Source organism: Sipha flava, unplaced genomic scaffold, assembly GCF_003268045.1.
Source record: "Sipha flava isolate LNK unplaced genomic scaffold, YSA_version1 43_pilon_pilon, whole genome shotgun sequence".
In the NCBI taxonomy this organism is placed as follows: domain Eukaryota; kingdom Metazoa; phylum Arthropoda; class Insecta; order Hemiptera; family Aphididae; genus Sipha; species Sipha flava.
In genome coordinates, this window is record NW_020273171.1 from 875,476 (window position 1) to 898,039 (window position 22,564).

Here is a 22,564-nt window from a genome sequence, read left to right on the forward strand (position 1 = left end):
TTTTATTGTAAACTTAAATGATTTGGAAATTATATGTTTAAATGAGAAAAGTTTAATTATTTAGTTTACATTGTGAAAATATTTTTTTATAGTTATCATTTTTTTTAAGCTAACCATTACAAAAATAATTGGTAAAATATTTTATTCTACTTTTTTAAAAAAATGTACATTTACATAACACAAAATTTATTATAAAAATAAAACAATTATGTGAAAGTAATTTATATACCATAAGATTTAAATATAAGAGAACTACAAGTGAAAATTTAAAATATTTTTTTAATTCAGTGTAAATCAGTTGAGTATCTAACTATCATAGGCATACTTATTTTTTAATCCTAATTCCTATATAATTATTTATAAATATTATGTCAAGTATACTTAGAAATTAATTTTAATGTTTAATTTACTCTTCCATATATATATTACTTAATTATTTCACTTATCAAACTTAGATTTTTTTTTTTTTTTGTTATTTGCATTTAATTATATTTGACAGATGCCACCTCAGGATAAGAAAAGCTGCTCCTTAGCATTGATTAAATGTTAAAATTATATTATTATTAAGTTCTATATACATTGCCAATAAATTTTTTTTTAGAACATCACCATAAGCGTTGACTTGTATTGCAAGTGGTGCAACAATTTTGAGCCGTACCTTTAAAAAAAAAAGTAGGTACATTTAATAAATTATTTAAAAAAACAGTTTTAATTTTTTATTTAGTATTGGAGCCCAATGAATGTTTTCCTTAAATCTCATATATTTTTCTCAGATAGTTTAATTATTTATAATTTTTTCTTATGTAGTCTGTCATAAAAGTTTTTGCACAAAAATTAGAATATTTTGTTTTAATTTTTCTATTACAAAGCATGAATTATCTTTGTACCAAATATTTTAGAATAAATTACATTTCATTTGAGCTACATTAGTGAAATATAGCCCCTTTCTCTCGGACTTAAATTATAGAATCCCATTTATAACATTTTGAGGGCACCCAGTCAAACCTATGATTATCACACATTTATTGATATCATAAGCAGACTAAGATAAAATATGATACATATTTATAATACACATATATAAATGCGAAATTAGTTACGATTCATTTCATGGTAAAATTAAAGGTAATCTGGGGTAAGACAACTAAAAGATTTTATAATTTTTAGAACTTTTCTACACTACTTAAAAAAATGTATTAAAGCTTGTACGATATAATATAAATATATTTATTATAAGTATATATCATCATATTGCCAGTATAAAATCTCATCATATTTTCTAATTTTAAGATCAAGTTAGTTAAAATGAATAACTAAGGTTTCAAGAAATATCCTTTAGTTTGTAATTATGGTTTCATATCTATGTTGACATTTTTTTTTACCTATCTTCTTAAATTGAAGTAACTTGAGCAGTGGTTTTCAACCTTTTTAATAATGTGACACACTTCATCTCCAACAAATTGATCGCTGCACACCTACTTTATTAGAGGTGAATACTCTATTATTGTGAAATATAGTAATACAATCGATTAATTGAGACAGCTGCAACGGGCATACTTTCAATAAATAATATTATACTCGTATGTATCTTCAATAAGTTTGATCAGTTTTTATCAAATATTGATAATAAGCTGGTAAATACATACTTATAAAATAATTTATAGATTTATCGCGGCACACCAGTTGGAAATCACTGAACTAGTCACTTATTTAATTTAAACTAAAAAAAAAATGAACACATTATTTTCCATAAAAAAAAAATTATATTTCTTCCTTGAGTTACAATGGCTATGATCATAGATAATTAATAATGTAAGTGTAACATTTTTTGTGTAATTAATGTTTCATAAGTTTTAAATGAATCAATAAATTATCAAGAATACATAAATAAAAAATTAAACTTAATTTTACATTGGATTTAACTTGAAGTACATTATTTCAGTTCAAGCTGTATACTGTCCCAAAAACGTGTTGCACCTTGGACATTTGTGGTTGACAACATTGCACGAGTCCATGCAGCACGGTATTAGACAGCATCCACAAAAACATCTAAACATATATATTTTTTGCAGATTAATGTTAGTAATTTCTTATTACATTTATTCAGATATCAATTATATATATAATTATTATAAAAATAATTGATAGCATAAAAAATAAATGTAAAATCGAAATTCTATGTAACACTCACCCACAAATACACATTAGTATACAACTCCACCAAGCACTAGCTTTAGCTTTTCTGGAAGTAGAAGAATAAACATGATGTCCACATGAAGTACATACAACTTGTGTACTAGTAGGACCCATCGGTTGTGGTGTTGCTGGAATCCCTAAAAAATTGCAAAGAAAATATAATCCTTAAAATACATACATAAATATTATAATAATATAAATATTATATCTAAGAATTACAAAAATTGAAATTGTAAGAAAAATTGTTTGAAATTTCAGAAAAATGTGTTTATTCACTTTATTATTGTATTCAGAAGGAAAGTACATTAGATATTATAGATGGCCATGATATCCCATTTTTACTAAGAATATACAGTCCTCTTCTTTTTATATAAATTAAACGAACTTAAAAATTCGTAAATAATTAATAGTGCAAATTTTTTCGATTCGACGCTTTTTTTCTATTTAATTTTCGAGCATTTTCCACCTACTGTCGATTATTATTGTAAATGCAGTCATCAATAGAACACATATTCATTTACAAGTCAGCTGTTCAAGACATTTTTTGACATTTATTAATTTCCTATCCTGATATTTTTGGTCATGGATCCAACGTTTATTTTTTTTTTTTTTATGAACTTTATATCTAATATAAATAATTTTTAATCCTTCCCTTAGACAATTCCTCTCCTATACCAAGGATTTTAAAAGGAAGCACTATAAATGTTCTATTGCAGTACTATTTGATTGAAGTGTTATGTTTTTGTTGTGTTTTGTTTGTTTAGTCGTTGAAACTATTATCTAATCTAAAGGTATTCATGTATGAATAGCTCAGTTATTTCCCAGATAAGACAAAAATATATATATATATATAAACTAAAATTATGAAACTATTATTCAATTTTCATTTATTATACTCTAAAGCAGCCTTCACACGATCAATATTGCTGACAGTAATTTAGAACGTGTTATGTGAGTCTTGATATAAAAATATGGAAAATTAAATACAATTAATTTAATTGAAAATTGCTTGAAACGAATTTATAATTTACCTAAATTAATTTAACATGTCACAGTAAAAATATTTTTATATATAAATCCGAGCCCTTTTCAAAGCCATAATTTAAGATCCTGCTCAAAATGAAAATTTTTTACCCATGTGTCATGTTGAAAAACGATTTTAAGTATCTCATAATAAAAAACTTCATCTCAAAAAAGATTTGTTATTATCGCACTCAAACAAAATGCCCTTCCCAGCTTTCAATTCATTTTCCGAGCCGAACATGCAACTTCACCAACTCCACCATGTAGTAGATCACATTGCTATATCTCTAGAAACAAAAAAAAAAATATTGCTCAGGGCTTTTTCTCAGCGTAGCTCAAGCCTTTCACACTGTCTGGCACGACGATTTATTACTCAAACTTAAAAAAATCTTCTCGACACCTTAATATTTACTTTTAAAATCACACCTAAATAACAGAACAAGTCAAATTAAAAATCACACTTTTCAGCATACAAAATATTCTACCCGGTGTTCCTCGGGGAAGCGACATCGCTCCTTTCCTATACACATTGTTTACAGCTGATATTCTTACAGCGGATAACACTCTGATAGGGATATATACCGACGACACCGCAATCCTTTCATCCAGTCAAGACTCCCACGAAACAAGCGATCTTCTTCAAAACTATTTGAACAGCTTATACCACAGGTTCGAATCATGGAAAATGAAGATTAACGACTCCAAATCTTCTCATGTCACTTTCTCCCTCCACCCAGTGACTGTTCTCGTGTAAAATTTGAGAATGCAATCATTCCTCACACAAATGAAATCAAATATCTCGTCTACTGTTTGATAGAAGGCACACCTAGGGCTCCCACCTCAAAACCAATCGTAAACTAAACAGCCGCCTACACATCCTTAGGTCTCTCATGAAATCTAATATGTACATCTTCAACCGTCTACTACTCAACAAATCTTATTGTTACTTATCTTACTGCAACCTATCTGGTCATACGGAATCGTTCTTTGGAGTACTGCTAAACCATCGAACACAAGAACCATACAAGCTTTCCAAGCCATCTGTCTCCGCTTGATTGCTAAAGCTCCTTGGTACGTCACAAATATTGCTCTACATAAAGACCTCCAAATCTTCACCATTAAACAGTCATCAAATATCTTCGCCTGAATTCCAATATGGAACATCACTCAAATACCCTCTCATCGCTCAACTTTATACCAATGCTCTTCCGGATCACCCGCCTCAAACGTGAATGGCCCAGAGATATTCTCAACGCACATCTATTTTAATATGTTTATTACTATCTCTCTCTAAATTACCTTCCGCGTAGACATTTCTAATGTGAAAATTTTATTCATTGCCTACTGCTCACAGCCTCTTTTTAATTATTTCATTCACATTTACTTATTGTAACATTTATTATATAGATTGTAAATTTTCATAAATAAACGACATTTATATATATATATATATAAAAGTATCTTAATCATTATCTCAAGATGATGTTGACCTAGCCCAATCATTAGCTACGTCTACATCTAAAAAGGATAACGTAAATTCTGATGTTAATACATATCAACTAGATATAAGTATTTCACTTAATGAGACCATATAGTGACAATATAGTGGGGCAACAAATTTTATATTTAGTCTATATGTCAACAAAAAATATAATCACGACCCATATGGTTGCTCATTTAAAGACATAGTTTGTGTGAATGAAAAAAAAAATTTGCTCAAAACCATCGTTTACATTTAAGTGTTTCTGTAAATCATAGGAATTTGGAAATATATCATGGAAATCATGGAAATATCATTTGGAATAAAAAATAAATATTTTTCTATCTGTATTCGTTCTGGTTTTGGTTAAAAAGAAGTTAAATAACATTGCTGTACTAAAAATTGGTCAGATAAAAATGGATCAGGTATGGAAGCAGCTATAATAATTGAAGGTTTTAAATAAAGTGAACCTAAATAAAATTATTACTCTTTTTATATTTATTGTAAATTAAAATGTTTCAGCACGCCGAGTGCTATTATAAGTTTGATTCTTATTATTAAATTATAATTATATAATTATGTCTACATGTTTATTTGTTATTTTTATAATACATATTAATAACATTTGTAGTATTTATATTTGATTTTATAATTGACATTGATAATGGATGTAATTAGGTCATTCTTAAATTAAATACTGCTGTTAGCTTGACTGCTGACAGAAGAGAGACAAAGGACTAATTAGTGATTTTAAATTAGATATAAAACTTGAAAGAATATCGACAATTTTGTGTATGAGTTTTGTGTAATTTCCAAATATTTTAATAAGTTTATAAGTGTTTAGCACATTCCTTCCAATACGTTTCGAAAGGACCAAGAGATGAAGTTTGTTTAACACGTACTCTCCTTGGCTCATTTTCGACACGTCCAGAGACGTATACTATACGTATACGCCCATACTTAAACTATCAATACTGGTCGTAGAATATCTTAGATTAAGACATAATGTAACTTTTTAACTAGACAGTTGGTATTATGTGTTCCACTGTCATTTTATGTCTCAGTAAATAAAGTATTTTCGTAATACATTTCTTTAAAGTTTATATTTAATTTTCATCTTTATTTCTTAAAACACGTATACATTTATTTTGAACACGAGCAACGAAAAAAGTGGGACTCGTAAAACTCGTTTTGAGTTTCGAGATCGGCTCATTACATAATTAAGTTAAAAAGTTTAAAAAAACTAACTTTAATTAGTTAATGCCCATCTTTGAAAATTTCTTGTTAGAAGAAATAGTGAACACTAAGATACTAAGCTATAAGTAGTTTATTAACTATTTACTGACAATTATCAGAAAGTTTATATATAATTTGAATTATTTATATTATCACTATTAATGCATGCATTTTTTTTATTTATAAATCATGAGTAATAAAATGTAATTTATTAATTAAACAAAATTAATTTTTTTTCAATAATTCCCATACATGTCGCGAGTACGAGCACGATGAACGTAAGACGTGCATCTTGTCGTACAATGAAAATAAAATATTAAATTATTATTTATCTTTATTGTACACATTTTGGTTATCTAAACGCGGAATACGAGTGCAGTCGTTGCCAGATAAATTGAGACGGCGGCGGTAGTGGCGCTTTTCATGTGTGTAATCCTAAGAGCCCGTTCACACGATTCGATATTTTTACCGTATCGGCTATTTTCTTGATTTTATTTGATTTATTTGATTATTATATATATACATATTATATTATTTGATTTTATTTTCTTGATTCGGTATCTTTCGGTTAGTGTTCAGACGGTATGGTAATTTAACCGTACACCGTACTCGAGTTTCAGTTGCATTTATATCGTATTCGCATTAAGACGCGAGAAGATGAACTTAAATACATTTATATTAATATACTGGTATCGTAAGTATCGTCAACCGCAACGGATTTCAAATCGAAGATTCTGGGTACATCCTATTGTGAGACGAAAAAATATTTTGGGCTCTTTTAATACGCTAATGTGTCAATTACGACAGGACAAAACAAAATTCTTTAATTATTTTCGAATGTCGATACCAAATTATTCGACAGTAGCACAGACAAAAAATGACACACTATCGGTCAAAATATCGATTCACCTGAACGCAGTGTCTATAAATACATTGCCACGATAAACCGAATCGGTTTTTTTACCGTACGACCGAAAACGATTTGCAGAGACAAAACCGAATGACAAAATCGACCTAATCGGTAATTTTACCGAATATAGTACAATGCCATGTCGTCTGAATATATGCATTTAAATTATATTGACACTGGCTTATACGGTAAGATCAACGATACGGCAAAACCGCCGATTCGGGATCGTGTGAACGGACTTTAACTAGTTGCTGGTAGTGTGGTGCAGTCATATAGTTGGCTACGACGCGCGCAACACCGGTTTGAACCCGGTGTGTTTCGACCGCGCGGCGCACTTCAATCGCATCAACAATTTGTTTATTATAAATGTATAAAAATAAATAACTCGGCTGACCAATGACAATATTAATAGATATGGGCATTATGGAATATACTAATATAGATAGATAGGATATTAACTCATTAACGCCAGTATTGTGTTCGTGTCTTTTGTACTGAAAACGTACGCTATAAAATAGTTTTTTTTATAATGAATTAAAAAATGAAAAATCGTATAGCTCACAGTCAAGCTAGGGAAATAATTTGAATAATTTTTGTAACTATTGTTGATTTATTGATGTATTTTTATAATAATATTGAAATACGGATAACCATTGGTTTTTCGTTATCGCGCCGCCGCCGTCTTAATTTATCTGGCAACGACGTACCTCTGGTAGCAATGTATACTTATGATGATATGTGAACAAAGGAGTGGGAGGAGTCTATGAACGCGTATGCCACATGTCACATTCAACCTAATAACTAGAGCTCGGATGTAATGACAAAAATTTCATAAAAATATGCATTATAAAATGTCAAAAAAATGCAATTATATGCCATAAAATGTATTAAATCTATCTATTTTTTCAACAAATATATACAAAAAAAAAAAAAAAAATTGTTAATATTAATTCAAAAAACGTATATACTCTTTTGAATGCGTATTTAAAACTACTTTATTACAAAAAACACAGCTAATACGAAAAAAAAATATTAATTAGTTTTCGATCTATTAAAGTTAAATTTTACATAGATTAAGCATTTTAAGTATCATAATTACACTGTAGAACAATAATTTTGCTGATATTTTCAAACCTGAAGGACCTTCGGCAATCCGACAAGTTTTTGTATAGACTGAAAATAACACAATTAACGGTTATGATCGATAATTTATAATAATATGGAAAATTTTTGATATACTAAATAATTTATAAACTATATGCTTCTTAACCTAGAAACAATCGATATATGAATTTACATGCTTAAAAATGTTAAACATCCAAAAATATGCAAAGTTTGCATACTTGCAATCGAGATTTCATGAATCGAATTTATTATCATATTAGGGTATAATTCTGGTTGCGCGAAAAAAATATGCCAAGTCATAAACATTCGAGCTCTAGTCATAACTATAACTAAAATTATTCAAATCGGAACTCTGTAATTGTAACAAGAAGAAATACAAAATTTGTCGTTCGTATTATGTAAAATCATTAAATTCGCACCATTGATATTAGTGAACACGCTTCGGGAACCGTTGCAGACTAGTGTGCACCGTCAGTGGATCATTTGTGTGATGCACGCACCATGCACAACGGTGAGTTTTCGCATCTAAAAATCACTTGTCACCAAGATTTTGAGCTACACTTTTTATTACAACATAAAAAGTAATGATAAATTAATAAGATTAATATAAAAGTGCGTCTACACTACGCCGCTAATATCAATTAACATGGCTATTGGCAGTCACTTGCAATACCAATGTCCAAATAGGTTTATTCAAATTTTCTATAAAATTAACTTATGGAAGCGAGATATAGATAATTAAAGCAAAGGCTAGAGTAAAGCTTGAAGCCGTAGAGCTTTAAATACGAAGAAGGGTGAATAACATGAGATAGAGCAAAAGAAAAATGAATTAACAAGAGCTGGAAGAGTTAGGAGAAAACGTCATTACATAAAATGCATTAACACGTTGACGGACACTCGATCAATTTTACTGCTATAGCAGTAATCGTCCATTTGTGTCTATCATGGCAGTTTTAAATATTACTGCTATAGCAGTATTCTAAAAACCTTCTTAAATGTGGCATTACTGTAATAGCAGTAATAATTCCAATGGTTTCTTATGAAAGAGGATGTTGTGTTGCCCACATTAAGCATATTGCGCATTTGGGCACTGTCGAATTAAATTGAATTTTTATTTATAAGTTCACATAGGTAATTCCAATAATATTTATCAAATATCAACAACAACGTTTCTCTTTATGGGCGCGTGGCAATGTTTATCAGTTACATTCGGCTTATTCGACATAATAGTTCGTAATACCTTTGTGTTTATTATACTATTCGTGTCCTATACAAAAATTAAAATGACTGATCGTGAAGAAAATCTAATAAACCAATTTTTGTCAGACACCGACTTTAATTCTGACAGTTCTTTTTTTACGGATGATACTGACAATGACCCAACTTTTCTACCAGGAGGTCATCGAAACACAAATCCGAGTTCAAGTCCAAGTTCAAGTTTAGATAATTTTTCTACTCCTGGCCCTTCGACAGGTACGTTACAAAATCAAATTGATTATTCTAACGAAGAAAATTTGTTTGACAACACATCTAGCGATGATAGCGATTATAATAATTCTAATTCTAATTCAACTGACACATTATGGAAGGATGACTTTATACCTATACCTGATTTTAATTTTGATACTACAATTAGTGGAATCAAATTAAATGTTGAAGACACTGCTCGTCATTCCCCAATTGAAATATTTAATCAAATTTGGACTAAAGAAGTTATTGACATTATCGTGAAATCCACAAATGCATACGGATTAAACCAAAAAAATAAAAATCGACCCCATGGAAAATTTTCTCGTAAATCTAAATTTACTGAAACTGACCCAGAAGAAATAAAAAAATTTCTTGGAATGTGTATGCTTATGGGTTCATTAAAATTTCCATCATTGCGTGATATTTTCTCAAATAATCCATTATACTATCACCCTATTATAAAATACACCATGTCAGGACGACGTTTTGAACAGCTTCTCGCGTACTTCAGCGTTGAATATTCAGGTCTATCCACAGATACTGGCCCAATGAGCAAATTAAATCCACTGTTTAAAATACTAATTGCAAATTTTCAAAAAGCATTTTACCCGGGAGAAGATTTATCTTTAGACGAGTCACTATTATTACATCGCGGAAGATTAAGCTTTAGGCAATATATAAAGGGCAAGAAGGCAAAATATGGGATAAAGTTTTTTGAACTATGTGATTCTAATGGATACGTGTTAAACATTGAAGTTTACAAGGGTAAAAATAATTATTTATTGCCGTCAACAAATTCTAAAACAGATAGCCTAGTTCTTAGGCTTATGGATCCATATTTATGCAAAGGCCACAGTTTATTTATGGACAATTATTATAACAGCACTACTCTTTCCGAATTATTATTAAAAAAAAAAACACATAGTACAGGAACTCTGAGAAGCAATAGAAAGGGCAATCCTGAAGAGGTAACTAAAAAGAAATTAAAAAAGGGTGATCACGTATGGCAGAGAAAAAATGAAATTTACATTTCAAAATGGAAAGACAAACGTGACGTTACAATTATCACTACCAAATATCATCCACAAATCGTCACATCAACCAATAAATATGGGCAACAAAAGCTAAAACCTATAGAAATTGTAAAATATAATGAAAAAATGAGTGGAGTTGATAGATGTGACCAAATGGTTAGCTATTACAGTTCACCCAGAAAAACATGTAAATGGTATAAGAAAGTTATACTTCATTTGTTAGACATTGCTGTATGGAACACTTATTATATATATAAAAAAAAATTTTATGCTGAAAATAAAAATTTCAAGGAGTTTAGAGACATGATAATCAAGGATTTAATTTCGCTGCCTTCAAATATTACAAATTACGAAATTTCTATAGCAAATAAAAATAAAAAAGGAAGAAAAAAACCTACAAACGTTGCTGATAGTTCTCATTTCCAAGAGAATATACCAATTCCACCGGGTTACAAAAGAAAAAAATATTATAAAAATTGTCTATATTGTTACAGTCTGAACATCAAACGCAGAAGACAAACATATCTTCAATGTAAACAATGTGTTGTTCCATTATGTCCAGGGAAATGTTTTGAAATGTACCATTCCTCGAAATAATAATCTAATATTTAAATTTTTGTTTTTAGAACTACTAAACCAGAGTGTAATGTTATTTTGTTAAGTTTAATGTATTATTTTATTATTTATCATATCAACAAAGTACTAATGTAATTAAATTAAAGATTTATTTTGATATGTTTTGATAAAAATAAAGGGCAAATATCGAAAAAGTTAATAAAAAATTATAATACTGCTATAGCAGTAATTTAATGTTTTTGGCATATGTACATCAAAATTTAGGCGTATTAAGGCATTACTGCTATAGCAGTAATATTAATTTCACTGCTATAGCAGTAATGAAAAAGTGACATTTTAAAGTATGGCTGTAGAACAAAATCGTACTTCGGACTGTCCGTCAACGTGTTAAAACAAGAATAATAAAATAGATTAATTATAGAATATATTACTTCATTACAAATATTTTTAAAAGAACCGTACAAGAAAACCAAATAACGCTCTAGAGAACAATATTTTCAAGACAATGATCATAAAATAAGGTAAATCTGGATAGGTAAATGTGATGGAGTAAAATGGATTATCTGAATATCAGAAATATATAAAAATGAATTATAATAATTCGTTATGTTACATCAATAATAGAAAATGTAACTAGTGGCGCACAGTAGATTTTTGACAAGGATGTCGAAAATATATATTACGAAGTACCCACCCCTCCCTACCAGTAAAAACTGAGTTTAGGCATAGTATAATTTTTATTTTTTAAGTTTTTTCTTACTAACAAAGATTCTAAAAATAATTTTTTTTTTAAATAAACCAAATATTAATTATTTTTAAATTTTTTGGGTATTAATTTATAAGTTTGTATAGCATAATTTTTGGGATTGAGCCCTATTATTCTCATGTGACGTTTTAGTTCTAGGGTAAACATAATTAGTATGTTCATTTGGATAGCTGAAAAATTGTTTAGTATTAAATTAAACAAATATTCATACAAGTTCACACAGAACTAGTCATCCACCAATTCCTTAAGGGGTGTCAGTCGACACCCATGACCCTCCCTGTGTGCGCTACTAAATGTAACAATACTATATATTTAAACACATATACTATAATAATATAATTATAAAATATAATAATAAATATATTTTTAAAAACGAATACGAATAATATTCTTAATCATTTTTACATTATTGGAAATAAAACGAAGTTTTTCTTTAACTTACATTGCATTTGTTGTGGCGAAGAAGTTGGGTTTAGATTCATCTGACTCATGTTGAAATGTTGAAAGTAAAATAAATTTGATAGACAATAAAACGTCTCAAATAGATGTCAATGCGTGCAAGAGAATGGTTGTGCTGCTGTATAATAGAACAAGTATATCTAAATAGTGATAGAAATAATCGAATGATTCAATTACACTGTGTCCAACGTGAACGCGGCAAAGGCGTTGTGATGCGGGCGACGCGGCGAATAAAATTATCAAACATATAAAAATAGATTAGATTGTCCAACGTACGCGATAAACGTGGGTGACGCGAATTAATTCGCCGCACTGTTTGAAAATCAAATTGTTTTGTTTTTGGTTGTGCGTTTAAGCGAACAGACGTCAAAATATTTCCATTGCAATTTACGATTTATTATTATATGATTTTTTAATAATTTTTATACGATTATTTTACGATACGAATAGGTAAACGGGTAATATATATTATTATATATTTATATATTAGATATTGTATGGTCAATATGGAGCTCATTATATCTGAGGTACAAAAAATGAGTCTGTTCTTTGGAATAAATGTAATACAAAGTATATTAAATATTTCACTTCAGCACTTTCCAATATTAACAATTGTTTTTGAAGACTAAAAGATATTTTTAGTTGTTTTTGTTTTTAAAAGAGTAGAACATAAACGTGTAAAATATACCGCACAACCTTTGCACAACTCACTTCAAAGTACACTGCGTGTAAAAAAAAGTAAAAAATATCTGAATATGGTTTAGCCACAAATTTGCGTTCGCTGCGTTCACGTTGGACAGCGTTATTGAAATCATTCATTATTTCCATCACTACTCTAAGCGTTTCCCAAAGTATGTTTCATAAGACAATGCTAAGGGTTCCGCCAGATGTATGTGATTATTCAGAAACTTATTTTATATTATATTTGGAAAAAGTATTATTTCATATTATTCAATAAAATTGTGTTTTAAACTAATTTTAATAAAGAGTAATCATTAACAATATTCACAGTATCATTAAAAACATGATTTAGAGTACGGGTTTTCCTATTTTTTTTTGTTATTAAAAAAGTTGAATTGGAATTAAAGACATTAGGGTTCCACGAAACACAAACTGTTTTTTAAGGGTTCCGTGATTGTAAGTCTGGGAACCGTTGCTCTAAAGCTTCCCATACACGGTCAATAATATTGATCAATATTTGATATTGTCATTAATATTGATCGTGTATTGGCAGTATTGAAGGATTGATCAATAATATTGAACAAATTAAAAAATATTTGATTTTTATTGACGCACTGTCAATAAAAATAAATTAATAAAATTAATTTGAGATCTTCAAATGTGTTACCAGTGGCTAAGTAACGCTAAGTCAAGGAAAGTCTTTGGCTGGCTGAAATCGATTCTCGCATTGTATTTTGTTTTTTTATTAATGGAGTAACTAAAGTTAAAAGTTCATCATAGCATGCTCGTTCATCCTTAAAAAAATTCGATAGTCTTCAGGTTGGTTTAATCGTAGCTCAGGTAACAGATTTCCACAATTATACTTATTTCGCTTTTGCAATCTCTCATTAGCCTAAAACCTCTGCTTCCGTTTTTTCTTCCTTTTATCAAGAAAAGAAATAACTAGAGCAAGAGCTATTATAGTATTAAATAAATTATCAGACATAACTGTTTATAATTAAAATTAATGAATTGTTAAAAGCGAATTTAAATCTTATTTACTATTTGATACGGACTTGGTAATTTGATAATGATATTATATTTAATAATTTTTCAATAATATTGATACGTTGATGGTCATCGTCAATATTTTTTCAATAATATTGAACGTGTATGGGCCGCTTAAGCTAAGATATTGGGTGTTTTCAGTTAGCGATTATACATTGTACACTTACGTTTAACACTGATGTGTTATTGAAACACAATTTTAGGTAAAATTTACCATCCGGGATATCCTATTATATTGAACATAGTTTCGACGAAAATATAAATTAATAAATAGTCAATATGGTATGAAACTGGTTTAATTATAAAACCACAGACTATATTTCTAATGTAATCTGTTATACCAAATTAACAACTTTTATGAAAATCTCAAGGAAAACCCCCTATTGCAATATTTATAGTTTATTATTTAGGGTCTAGGACATTTCGCCGCAGACTTTTTCGTCGCTAGATTATTTGGTGCGAAGAGATTCTCCCCACGAAATAGTATATGTAAATTTAATCAATGTTTTGTATTAATATGAATAAGAATATATTACATCAATATGTATATTTAATCAATGTTAATACCAATGTAATTATCATTTAAAGAGTGATATACAACAATACCTACTAACGTTATGTTATTTTTTCAAATCTCAATATCGGATTTTTTGCATGCGTTGATTCCTGATTGTCACTCTTGAGTTGGAAAACATAAATTTTGATATGTTTCTCAATTAAAATCAAGTACCATTTTATCAGCCCAAAAATAGAATTTGCATCTTAAATTTCCGTTAGTCCATAAGCAGCTATGCGCTTGCATACTCCTGGTAGATTTTTTCAAATCGCATAATATGAACAAAGTCCCGAAAACCAACATTTTTGGGAAAGAAATATTAACAACATATTTTGTATGTACGATCTACTTTTACGGGTTAGTATTATGTGACAGAATTTATAATTTAATTATATGCTTTTCAGTTTAATAAACCGGTCTTAATAAAATTATTTTTTTAAATTTCAAAATAAAAAAATAATGTAGATAACCCTATTATTTTGTAGGTAATAAAAATGAATATTCTTGATGGAATTCTAAATTATCACTGTTAAACTATTGATTATAACATAATTAGGTATTAATTAAATGTAATAATACATAGAAATAAGACTCCTCGTAATTCCAGCATAGATCAGAGGTAAGTCTAGGTTACCTTTGCCTTAATTCAAGTAAATTATATCTGTGCTAAGTAGGTACCAAAAAATAAAACAATTTATCTAAATATTTCATTACTTTTTCTTCTTCAGCTTTTACAATCCTTGAAGGACTTTCGCTGCCTCTACCTACTAAATTTTTCCATTTGACTGTCGATGCTGTTCTCTATCGTTATTCCCTGTCAGCACTTATTGAGATCATCGTTAACCCTGTAAATCTAACGTTGTCTAGGCCGACCTAGGTCTCTTCCCATCTACTTTCCTAATTATTAAAATCAACCCCCAGACGTGGCCTGCCCATTCCATTATTTTACTCATTAGGTATACATTAATTCCAGGTTTTTGGTAAATGAGTTGAATCTCTATTTGTTTTTTTTATACAATTCGTTTTCTATGATAGGACCGTAAATTCGTCAAAGTACTCTTCTTTCTAAGTAATGTTTTCTTTGTCACCTTTTGTGGCTGACCAGATTTCACACGCATACGTAAGAACTGGTCGTAGAAAACTTGAGTATAGGCGCTCTTTTAATTGTCTGGGGAAACTTTTGATTCAAATAATTTTTCCAACCCATTATAACCCTAATTAGTGTCGGATATTCTTAGTTTAATTTCATTATGTATATTATTCTGATTAATTGTTTGTCCCATATTAGAAATTTTCCATTTGTTGAAAATACTGCCAGATCTGAGTGGTTTCTTGTGCCTCTATAAAATATTTAATTACTTAAATACTAAAAATTAGAATAGGTACCTATTTTAATATTCAATGGTATAAGTTAAACCATACAACTAATAAGTGATAAAATTAAGTAATCTAAACATAACCTTAGAAAGTTAGAATTCACAATCAAAAATTATCATAAGTAAACCTCTTTTAGACTGTAAAAATACACGGGTCAATAGGTAATATATTAGTATATTACTCTACATTCATAAATTAAAAATATCCGAGTATTGAAAAAATTAACCTTACAAAACTTAAATAATCAATATACAAAAAGAATAAATTCACTTGAACAAGAAGTAAAACAAAGATCTGTCGCCCTAACTAGGTGGAATTATAACAATACTCATAGAAATTAAGTCCGAGTATAGACAAGAAGTATTAAACCATATGAACTTAATTATAAAAAATGGAGAAAAATGAGACAGTGAAACATTATAGTGCGACAGAGGATTTTTTCAAACGATTCAAGATTTTGATTTCAATATTTGGTAATATTTAACCTCATGCAACTATTCTGGTTTAATATATTACAAAAATATTTGATTTCACTTATTCATAATTTATATTCACCTATCATCAATAAAAATATATTATATTAACAAGCTGAAAATGTATTTAAATTATGTAGATAATTCAGTTTCATATATTTTTTTATATAATAGTAAACATTATAAGTTTAAAAATATAACATCAATTAAAAATAACTTTTATTTATTTATTTTTTTTTTATATTAGTAATAACAAGAATAATTAATAACATTAATAATAAAAACAAACAATACATTAAAATAATATAAAAATATAAACAGATAATATTATAACTTTGATAATAATTGTTATTAACATGAGGTAACTAAATTCTAGTAATTTTACAATATTTATATTAATAAAAATAGTTAAAATAGTTTGAGATTTTAGATTTCCATTAATACTATTAAGGCACATAATATAAGTTACAGAGAACAAATTTGTCAAAAAGACTTCACCTCTCCAAACCCAAAAATTGTTAGTAAATACTAAGTATACATAATGTCTTTTAAATCTATCAAAAAAGCTACCTTTTTTTTAGGAAGAATTAGTGTATTAGGTTATTGTAAAAATAACACTGTTAAATAATATGCATCTTGTAAAAAAAATTTGCTCAATCTAATATTGATATCTTCCTAAATATGCTTCACACTTAGGACACTTATGTTCAATATTCATACATTGATCCATACAAAATGGTATTAAACATGGACCCCAAAAACATCTGCAAAAAAAAAAAAATTAAGCAATTATTATTATAATCTAAGTAAATGACATGCATATTATATGATATACAGCAATTGAATTAGATTTAAATATGCCTGTGGACAATTTCTTACAATCCATCAGATAATAACAAAAATTAATACATTTGTTGTCAGGTGCATACAAAAGGTAGGATTTTAGGGGCTCAAACCCCTTCCTAAATTCAGAAAAATTATTAAATATGTTTTTGTACAGTAAAAGTGGTATATAGATTTTATAATTATGAAAATGTACAAAAAACCACTTCCAAAATATTTTTTTTGTTAACGTGCCTGTTTGTTGTACATATGTGTAATGAAAATGTAATATAATTAATTATTTCAGTACTGAAGGATCACTTATTCACTAAATAATACATTATAAATAATAATGTAAAATAAACACAATCCTGTTTCAAATGTATACTATAAATACTTCTCTATAGCAAAACTTCCATTAACTATAAACACTTGAAAAAAAAGTTTTGTTAATGACTATTTATTATATACACCCTTTTCATAATGGACTCCTTGTAATATGAAAATATATAATAATGAATTAAAGTATTAAAACTGTAAAATGCAATCGTTGAGTTATTAAAATTAACAACTAAAGCTCAAAAAAAAAAAAAATTGTTCTTTATAATTTGTTAAAATCTGTTGGTTCTGAGCAATTTAATTTTTGAAGAGGTCTTACTGTATTTTTAATACAAATTTTAGACATCCCTAAATATTATTTTTTAAAACAATATTATTATATTTCTTAAACAATGCATTTATATATTTTCCTGAATTAAGTACTAGGTACAGTAATCTACACTACTATCAATAAATTGGTTTTGATTTTATTTATAATTGAAAGACCAATTTTATTTTATTTCTACTATTATATCTAAATATTTAATTATTAAAGTAACTTTTATCCACAAATAAAGTTATTGGTTGATACATAATATTTTATTAAATAATAGTAGGGTTGTATGGATATTGAGTAAAGTATGAAGATTATTTTATTGTACTAAATACATTTATAAATTTATCCTAAGAAATAATTTAGTTTGATCAATTTTTATTTTTATTTTATTATTATAATTACTATTATGAATAATATTAAAATATATGAGCTATCATATCTATCCAAACTTTTCATTTTCTACTTATTTAATTAAATTATGTTCAAAAAATAAAAAAAACAAAAATATTCATTACCCCACTATACAGCATAATAAACTAGACACATAAGCCATTGTACTTGGCTTCTTAATTATATTAGTGGTTATCTCTCTTCGGCAATTAAAGCAAACCAAACGAGTACTATGTGGACCAACAGGCACAACAGTTGTAATAAGTTCATACGGCGCTTTCACAACTAAATAAAATAAGATAACATTTTAATATAAAATAAAAATAAATAAAGCAGTTACATTAACTTACATTCAGGCTGAGGAGTGTAAGGACTTGCCGGTGAAACACTTGTCTGTTGATTCCATCCATAAGGTGCTGTTGGAACAGTACCTGGTGTATATGCTGTGTTCATGATTTTGTTAATAGATACCTATGAATTTTAAACAAACTATTATAAGTATATGGTTCTACATTTATCAAATAAACTCAAAAACATATTGCTAATGATTAGCATTTCCATTTTGGGAAATAAGGTCAACCATGTACTAATGTTGTAGGCCAACTTGTTATAAACACTTTCTATCTTAATAAACTCCAACATTTAAACATCAAAATAATTAAATACTATACCTTAAGGTGGTTCGTAAAAAAAAATTAAATTATTCAAAATTTAAAATAATAACAAGTAGTTTTTACAAGTTTTAATTTCAGTTAACATATCACATATCACCACGGATATGTATAATAAACATATTATACATATCTGTGCATATCACTAAATCTCAATTTGACTTTTTCATACGATAATAGTCGAAAAAGTTGATGTACTTGTTCATGGAAGAATATACACACTGCTTTTTATTCCATTGTTGGTTATTATTTCAAAACTATGGTATAATATTTACCTTAATAATTATTTTTAATAATAAAAATAAAATCAAACTTTCCAATTAATGTAGTCGTAGGTTTATAACACCAATCATAGTCCAGTCGAGACGTACAGTCATAAAATTTATGTATCTAAACCATGCAATAGTAGAAATTTATATTTTCAACTCATTTTTATAATAATTGGATCACAAAATATGTCGGAAATTAATTTGGTCTGCAATAATAAAAAATGTCGTATTATTTTGAATACGTATGCATGGGTAACGAGCTGCTCTCATGTATTTTGTGATAACCATGGTAGTGAAATATTTAATCGAGAGAAAAAATGTCCATGTTGCAATGAAGTACTCAATAGACATTTGGATATTGTTCAGACAAACTTAAATCCAGATGAATCTTATAAATCTGTATGTAATATTAATCATTGTATAAAAAACATACCTGCAACCATTGGCACAATTTGAGGAGAAGGTACCTTAGACCCTTCTCTTATAATTCAAATGTTACGATTTTTAATTTAATTCCTAAATATACAGTATATATGTAGGTACAAATTAAAAAATATTTCTATGCCAATGGTACACAGATACAATTCATAAAATAATATTCACTTAAAATGTAATGTAATTTTCATACATTGTACAGATATTTGATGTTTCACAATAAATAATTACATTTTTAAGATGATACTATGTGGATTAAGACCAGAAATTGTGATGGATATATCGTTACGAGCTGTAACTTTTTGGAACTATCAAATGGCACAAGAAAAAATAATTCAGGCATCTAACACAAAACATTTACAAGAAAAACTTGAACAAATAAAAATAAATACAAAAGTTATGGAGCGTCAGTTTCAAAAGTATATTTTAATTGAGATGAAAAAAGTAGAGTGCAAGTATACTTTTAAGAATAAACGAAAACATAATCTATTTATTTATATTTACTCATGTACAGTTTAATTTACAGCAGCTTTGAAAGATGCTGAAATACAAAGACGAAAAACTCAAGTAATTGAAGAAAAACTGATGGAAAAGAATAGAATTTTACATCAAGTTCAGGTTTGCATCTATCATACTTATTATTACAAATAGTTAATAAATAAAAATACTTCATTAATCAGCATTTATATTATTTAATTAATAATTAATGAATTTATTTTTCAAAAACTCAAATATGTCAAACCAAAGATGTGCATAACTAACTTAACATTTTAGTGTTAAAGACGTATTAAATTTATAATAAATGCATGAAATCATATGAAAATTATAATAAAATAACTTGGAATTAATCTTTTAATTCTAGTCTAAATGTGAATCTCTTAAACTTCAGCTAATTTCTACAACAGTGAAATCAACAAAAACAGAACAAACTTCTAAACCATTAAAAAGTCATACGGGTCAGTGTTAATTTAAGATCATTTTTTAATAAAATATAAAATTAATGTTTATTTTACAGATTTTGTGTTTGCCCCAAATTTAAACTAAATCATAAAACAAATATATTTATATTAAGATATTAAAACACACTACAAGAAGTTAACACTACTACACAATACACATTGTAACAATTATTATTTTAAATCAACTATTTCTATAGGTTTGATATTTAGTTCTTTATGTAATTCTTCAATTGGTTGTTCCCATCTTTTTTCAAAATAAATATTTAACATGAAATGACTGTTTAATCCTGTTTGAATAGCCCACGGTAAATAATATTTTACATACTGTTGTCTTTGTCTAAATATAATGTAAGCAATAGTTAGAATAAATTATATAAATATTATGTATATATTATATTTTTACTTTGGTTTCAGTCGTAGAGCTCCAAAAAGTCCTCCACCCAATGTCATTGGTAACTTAGTTTGAAATGCTTCAATCCATTTTACTGTTACTTCTCCTAAAAATATATTCATATATTTATTATAATTTGTTTGTATATCTGAAAATTCAGTATATTCCATAAAACATTAAATGGTATGCTTTATCTATAATTAAATTATTTTCAAAAGTAATACAATAATTATTTATCTTAAATAAACATTTAAAGATAAACATTTAGAGAAGTGGCAAGAAATTGTGGAAGCAGCGAAGGCCCTCAACGGGCTATAAAAGCTAAAAAAAAAAAAAAAAAAAAAAAAAATGTATTAAATTAATTACAATACCTAACATATTAGTAGGCATGCCCAATACTGTATGAATTAAATCATGTACTTCTCTATATCTCTGCATCACATAGGCTAATTCAATATCATCAATAAATTGTACAGATCCTCGGGAATCTGGTGTTACTTTCTGAAAATTGAAAAATTAAAATAATTTTGGGTAAAATACTTCATTGACTGGTGTAATAAAATATTTTATACATTATCTTCTAAAAATTTGTAGTAAGCATAACCAAGTGTATTTTTTGGCATATCTTTTAATTTTTCAAGATCAACAGTTGATGTATTAATGCGAGGTTGTAACCTAGAAAAATAGTATTATTTAATTAACTATATCAAACAACAATTATAAAGATATTATTTAAAATATTTATACGAAACTTTAATATTTCGCTGCCTTCTTGACTATTCATCATTTTATCTTTCATATATTGTAATGCATGCACTCCTGTAGTTTCTCCTAAAGTGGCAATCATATCTAAAATACAAATATAAGGATTAAATAATTTCAGATTTGTTTTTAGTAAAAATTAATACCTATGTCATAATAAATATACTTTTTAATTTGATATAAATGTTTTTTAAAAATAAACCAAAATTATTTTAGAAGGTTTAGTTAGTAAATTAATAAATATATATATTAAAATACTACTCGACTAAATAATTTAATAAAATATCAAAGTAAAGTAATATCATAATAATTAATGAATTATAATGTCTACATTAAAATTATAATATTTTCATATACTAAAATTTATTTATCAATTTCAATTTTTAAAACAACTCATAATAAAAAAAAAATTCCTATCAAAACTTTTTCTTTTTAATGATGTTATTTAAAAAAATAAAGTAAATATCTAATGGTAATTATTATTATTATGAACAATGATTTTTTTAGTATTCCCGAGGAAATCAATTTCTTATATTACCTGCTCTCTGAGGATCAAACAAGGAAACAGTAGCAGAACCAACTGATAATAATATTTTTTGTAACGGTGTTGTTATTATATGACTTTCGTTGTATTGAGTTATAAAATCTGACATTTGGCGATATTTTTGATTATTGGATATTATTATTCTTTTAAACATTTTAACATAAATTCAGTCGACTTTAGTAAAGCGTACACTAATAACTAATTATATTTAACAGCAGTTGTAACTTAGTTTATCTAAAAACTTCAACAATACGGCT

The 22,564-nt window shown here is 27.4% G+C and overlaps 4 protein-coding genes across 5 annotated transcripts; 1 reads left to right on the top strand and 3 right to left on the bottom strand.

Moving 5' to 3' along the window:
• Positions 1-1,750: 1,750 nt before the first annotated feature.
• On the bottom strand, positions 1,751-12,488 carry LOC112689434 (lipopolysaccharide-induced tumor necrosis factor-alpha factor-like). Of its 2 annotated transcripts, none has more exons than XM_025563150.1 (3): positions 2,667-2,799; positions 2,192-2,333; positions 1,751-2,049 (listed from the first exon to the last, which is right to left on the bottom strand). In XM_025563150.1, exons 1-3 carry the CDS (start codon positions 2,692-2,694, stop codon positions 1,944-1,946), a joined length of 276 nt encoding a protein of 91 aa, XP_025418935.1. In that variant the 5' UTR covers positions 2,695-2,799; the 3' UTR covers positions 1,751-1,943. The 2 variants fall into 2 exon arrangements, with proteins under 2 accessions (XP_025418935.1, XP_025418934.1); XM_025563149.1 differs by lacking the exon at positions 2,667-2,799 and adding an exon at positions 12,259-12,488 and having other exon boundaries at positions 1,753-2,049.
• Positions 12,489-16,753: 4,265 nt separating this feature from the next.
• LOC112689295 (lipopolysaccharide-induced tumor necrosis factor-alpha factor homolog) lies at positions 16,754-19,072 on the bottom strand. Its single transcript, XM_025562937.1, has 4 exons — positions 18,948-19,072; positions 18,627-18,747; positions 18,402-18,561; positions 16,754-17,173 (listed from the first exon to the last, which is right to left on the bottom strand). Exons 2-4 carry the CDS (start codon positions 18,727-18,729, stop codon positions 17,068-17,070), a joined length of 369 nt encoding a protein of 122 aa, XP_025418722.1. The 5' UTR covers positions 18,730-18,747; positions 18,948-19,072; the 3' UTR covers positions 16,754-17,067.
• Positions 19,073-19,088: 16 nt separating this feature from the next.
• LOC112689294 (E3 ubiquitin-protein ligase CCNB1IP1-like) lies at positions 19,089-20,786 on the top strand. Its single transcript, XM_025562936.1, has 5 exons — positions 19,089-19,615; positions 19,892-20,102; positions 20,178-20,269; positions 20,514-20,607; positions 20,667-20,786. Exons 1-5 carry the CDS (start codon positions 19,403-19,405, stop codon positions 20,693-20,695), a joined length of 639 nt encoding a protein of 212 aa, XP_025418721.1. The 5' UTR covers positions 19,089-19,402; the 3' UTR covers positions 20,696-20,786.
• LOC112689293 (ubiquinone biosynthesis protein COQ4 homolog, mitochondrial) lies at positions 20,687-22,461 on the bottom strand. The gene is made up of 6 exons (XM_025562934.1): positions 22,302-22,461; positions 21,754-21,850; positions 21,574-21,676; positions 21,373-21,502; positions 21,014-21,107; positions 20,687-20,947 (listed from the first exon to the last, which is right to left on the bottom strand). The coding sequence occupies exons 1-6, from the start codon at positions 22,459-22,461 to the stop codon at positions 20,782-20,784; spliced, it is 750 nt and encodes a 249-aa protein (XP_025418719.1). The 3' UTR covers positions 20,687-20,781.
• Between the last annotated feature and the right edge of the window lie 103 nt (positions 22,462-22,564).

Coding starts and splice junctions, on each gene's coding strand:
- LOC112689295 (XM_025562937.1), bottom strand. CDS start 18,729: ATGAACACAGCATATACACCAGGTACTGTTCCAACAGCACCTTATGGA. Junction 18,562..18,626: donor TTACACTCCTCAGCCTGAAT/GTAAGTTAATGT, acceptor TATTTTATTTAG/TTGTGAAAGCGCCGTATGAA. Junction 17,174..18,401: donor TTATTATGCTGTATAGTGGG/GTAATGAATATT, acceptor TTTTTTTTGCAG/ATGTTTTTGGGGTCCATGTT.
- LOC112689434 (XM_025563149.1), bottom strand. CDS start 12,307: ATGAGTCAGATGAATCTAAACCCAACTTCTTCGCCACAACAAATGCAA. Junction 2,334..12,258: donor TTCGCCACAACAAATGCAAT/GTAAGTTAAAGA, acceptor GCAATTTTTTAG/GGATTCCAGCAACACCACAA. Junction 2,050..2,191: donor ATACTAATGTGTATTTGTGG/GTGAGTGTTACA, acceptor ATATATGTTTAG/ATGTTTTTGTGGATGCTGTC.
- LOC112689294 (XM_025562936.1), top strand. CDS start 19,403: ATGTCGGAAATTAATTTGGTCTGCAATAATAAAAAATGTCGTATTATT. Junction 19,616..19,891: donor CAGATGAATCTTATAAATCT/GTATGTAATATT, acceptor TACATTTTTAAG/ATGATACTATGTGGATTAAG. Junction 20,608..20,666: donor ACCATTAAAAAGTCATACGG/GTCAGTGTTAAT, acceptor TTTATTTTACAG/ATTTTGTGTTTGCCCCAAAT.
- LOC112689293 (XM_025562934.1), bottom strand. CDS start 22,461: ATGTTTAAAAGAATAATAATATCCAATAATCAAAAATATCGCCAAATG. Junction 21,677..21,753: donor GAAGGCAGCGAAATATTAAA/GTTTCGTATAAA, acceptor CTATTTTTCTAG/GTTACAACCTCGCATTAATA. Junction 21,503..21,573: donor ACAAATTTTTAGAAGATAAT/GTATAAAATATT, acceptor TTCAATTTTCAG/AAAGTAACACCAGATTCCCG.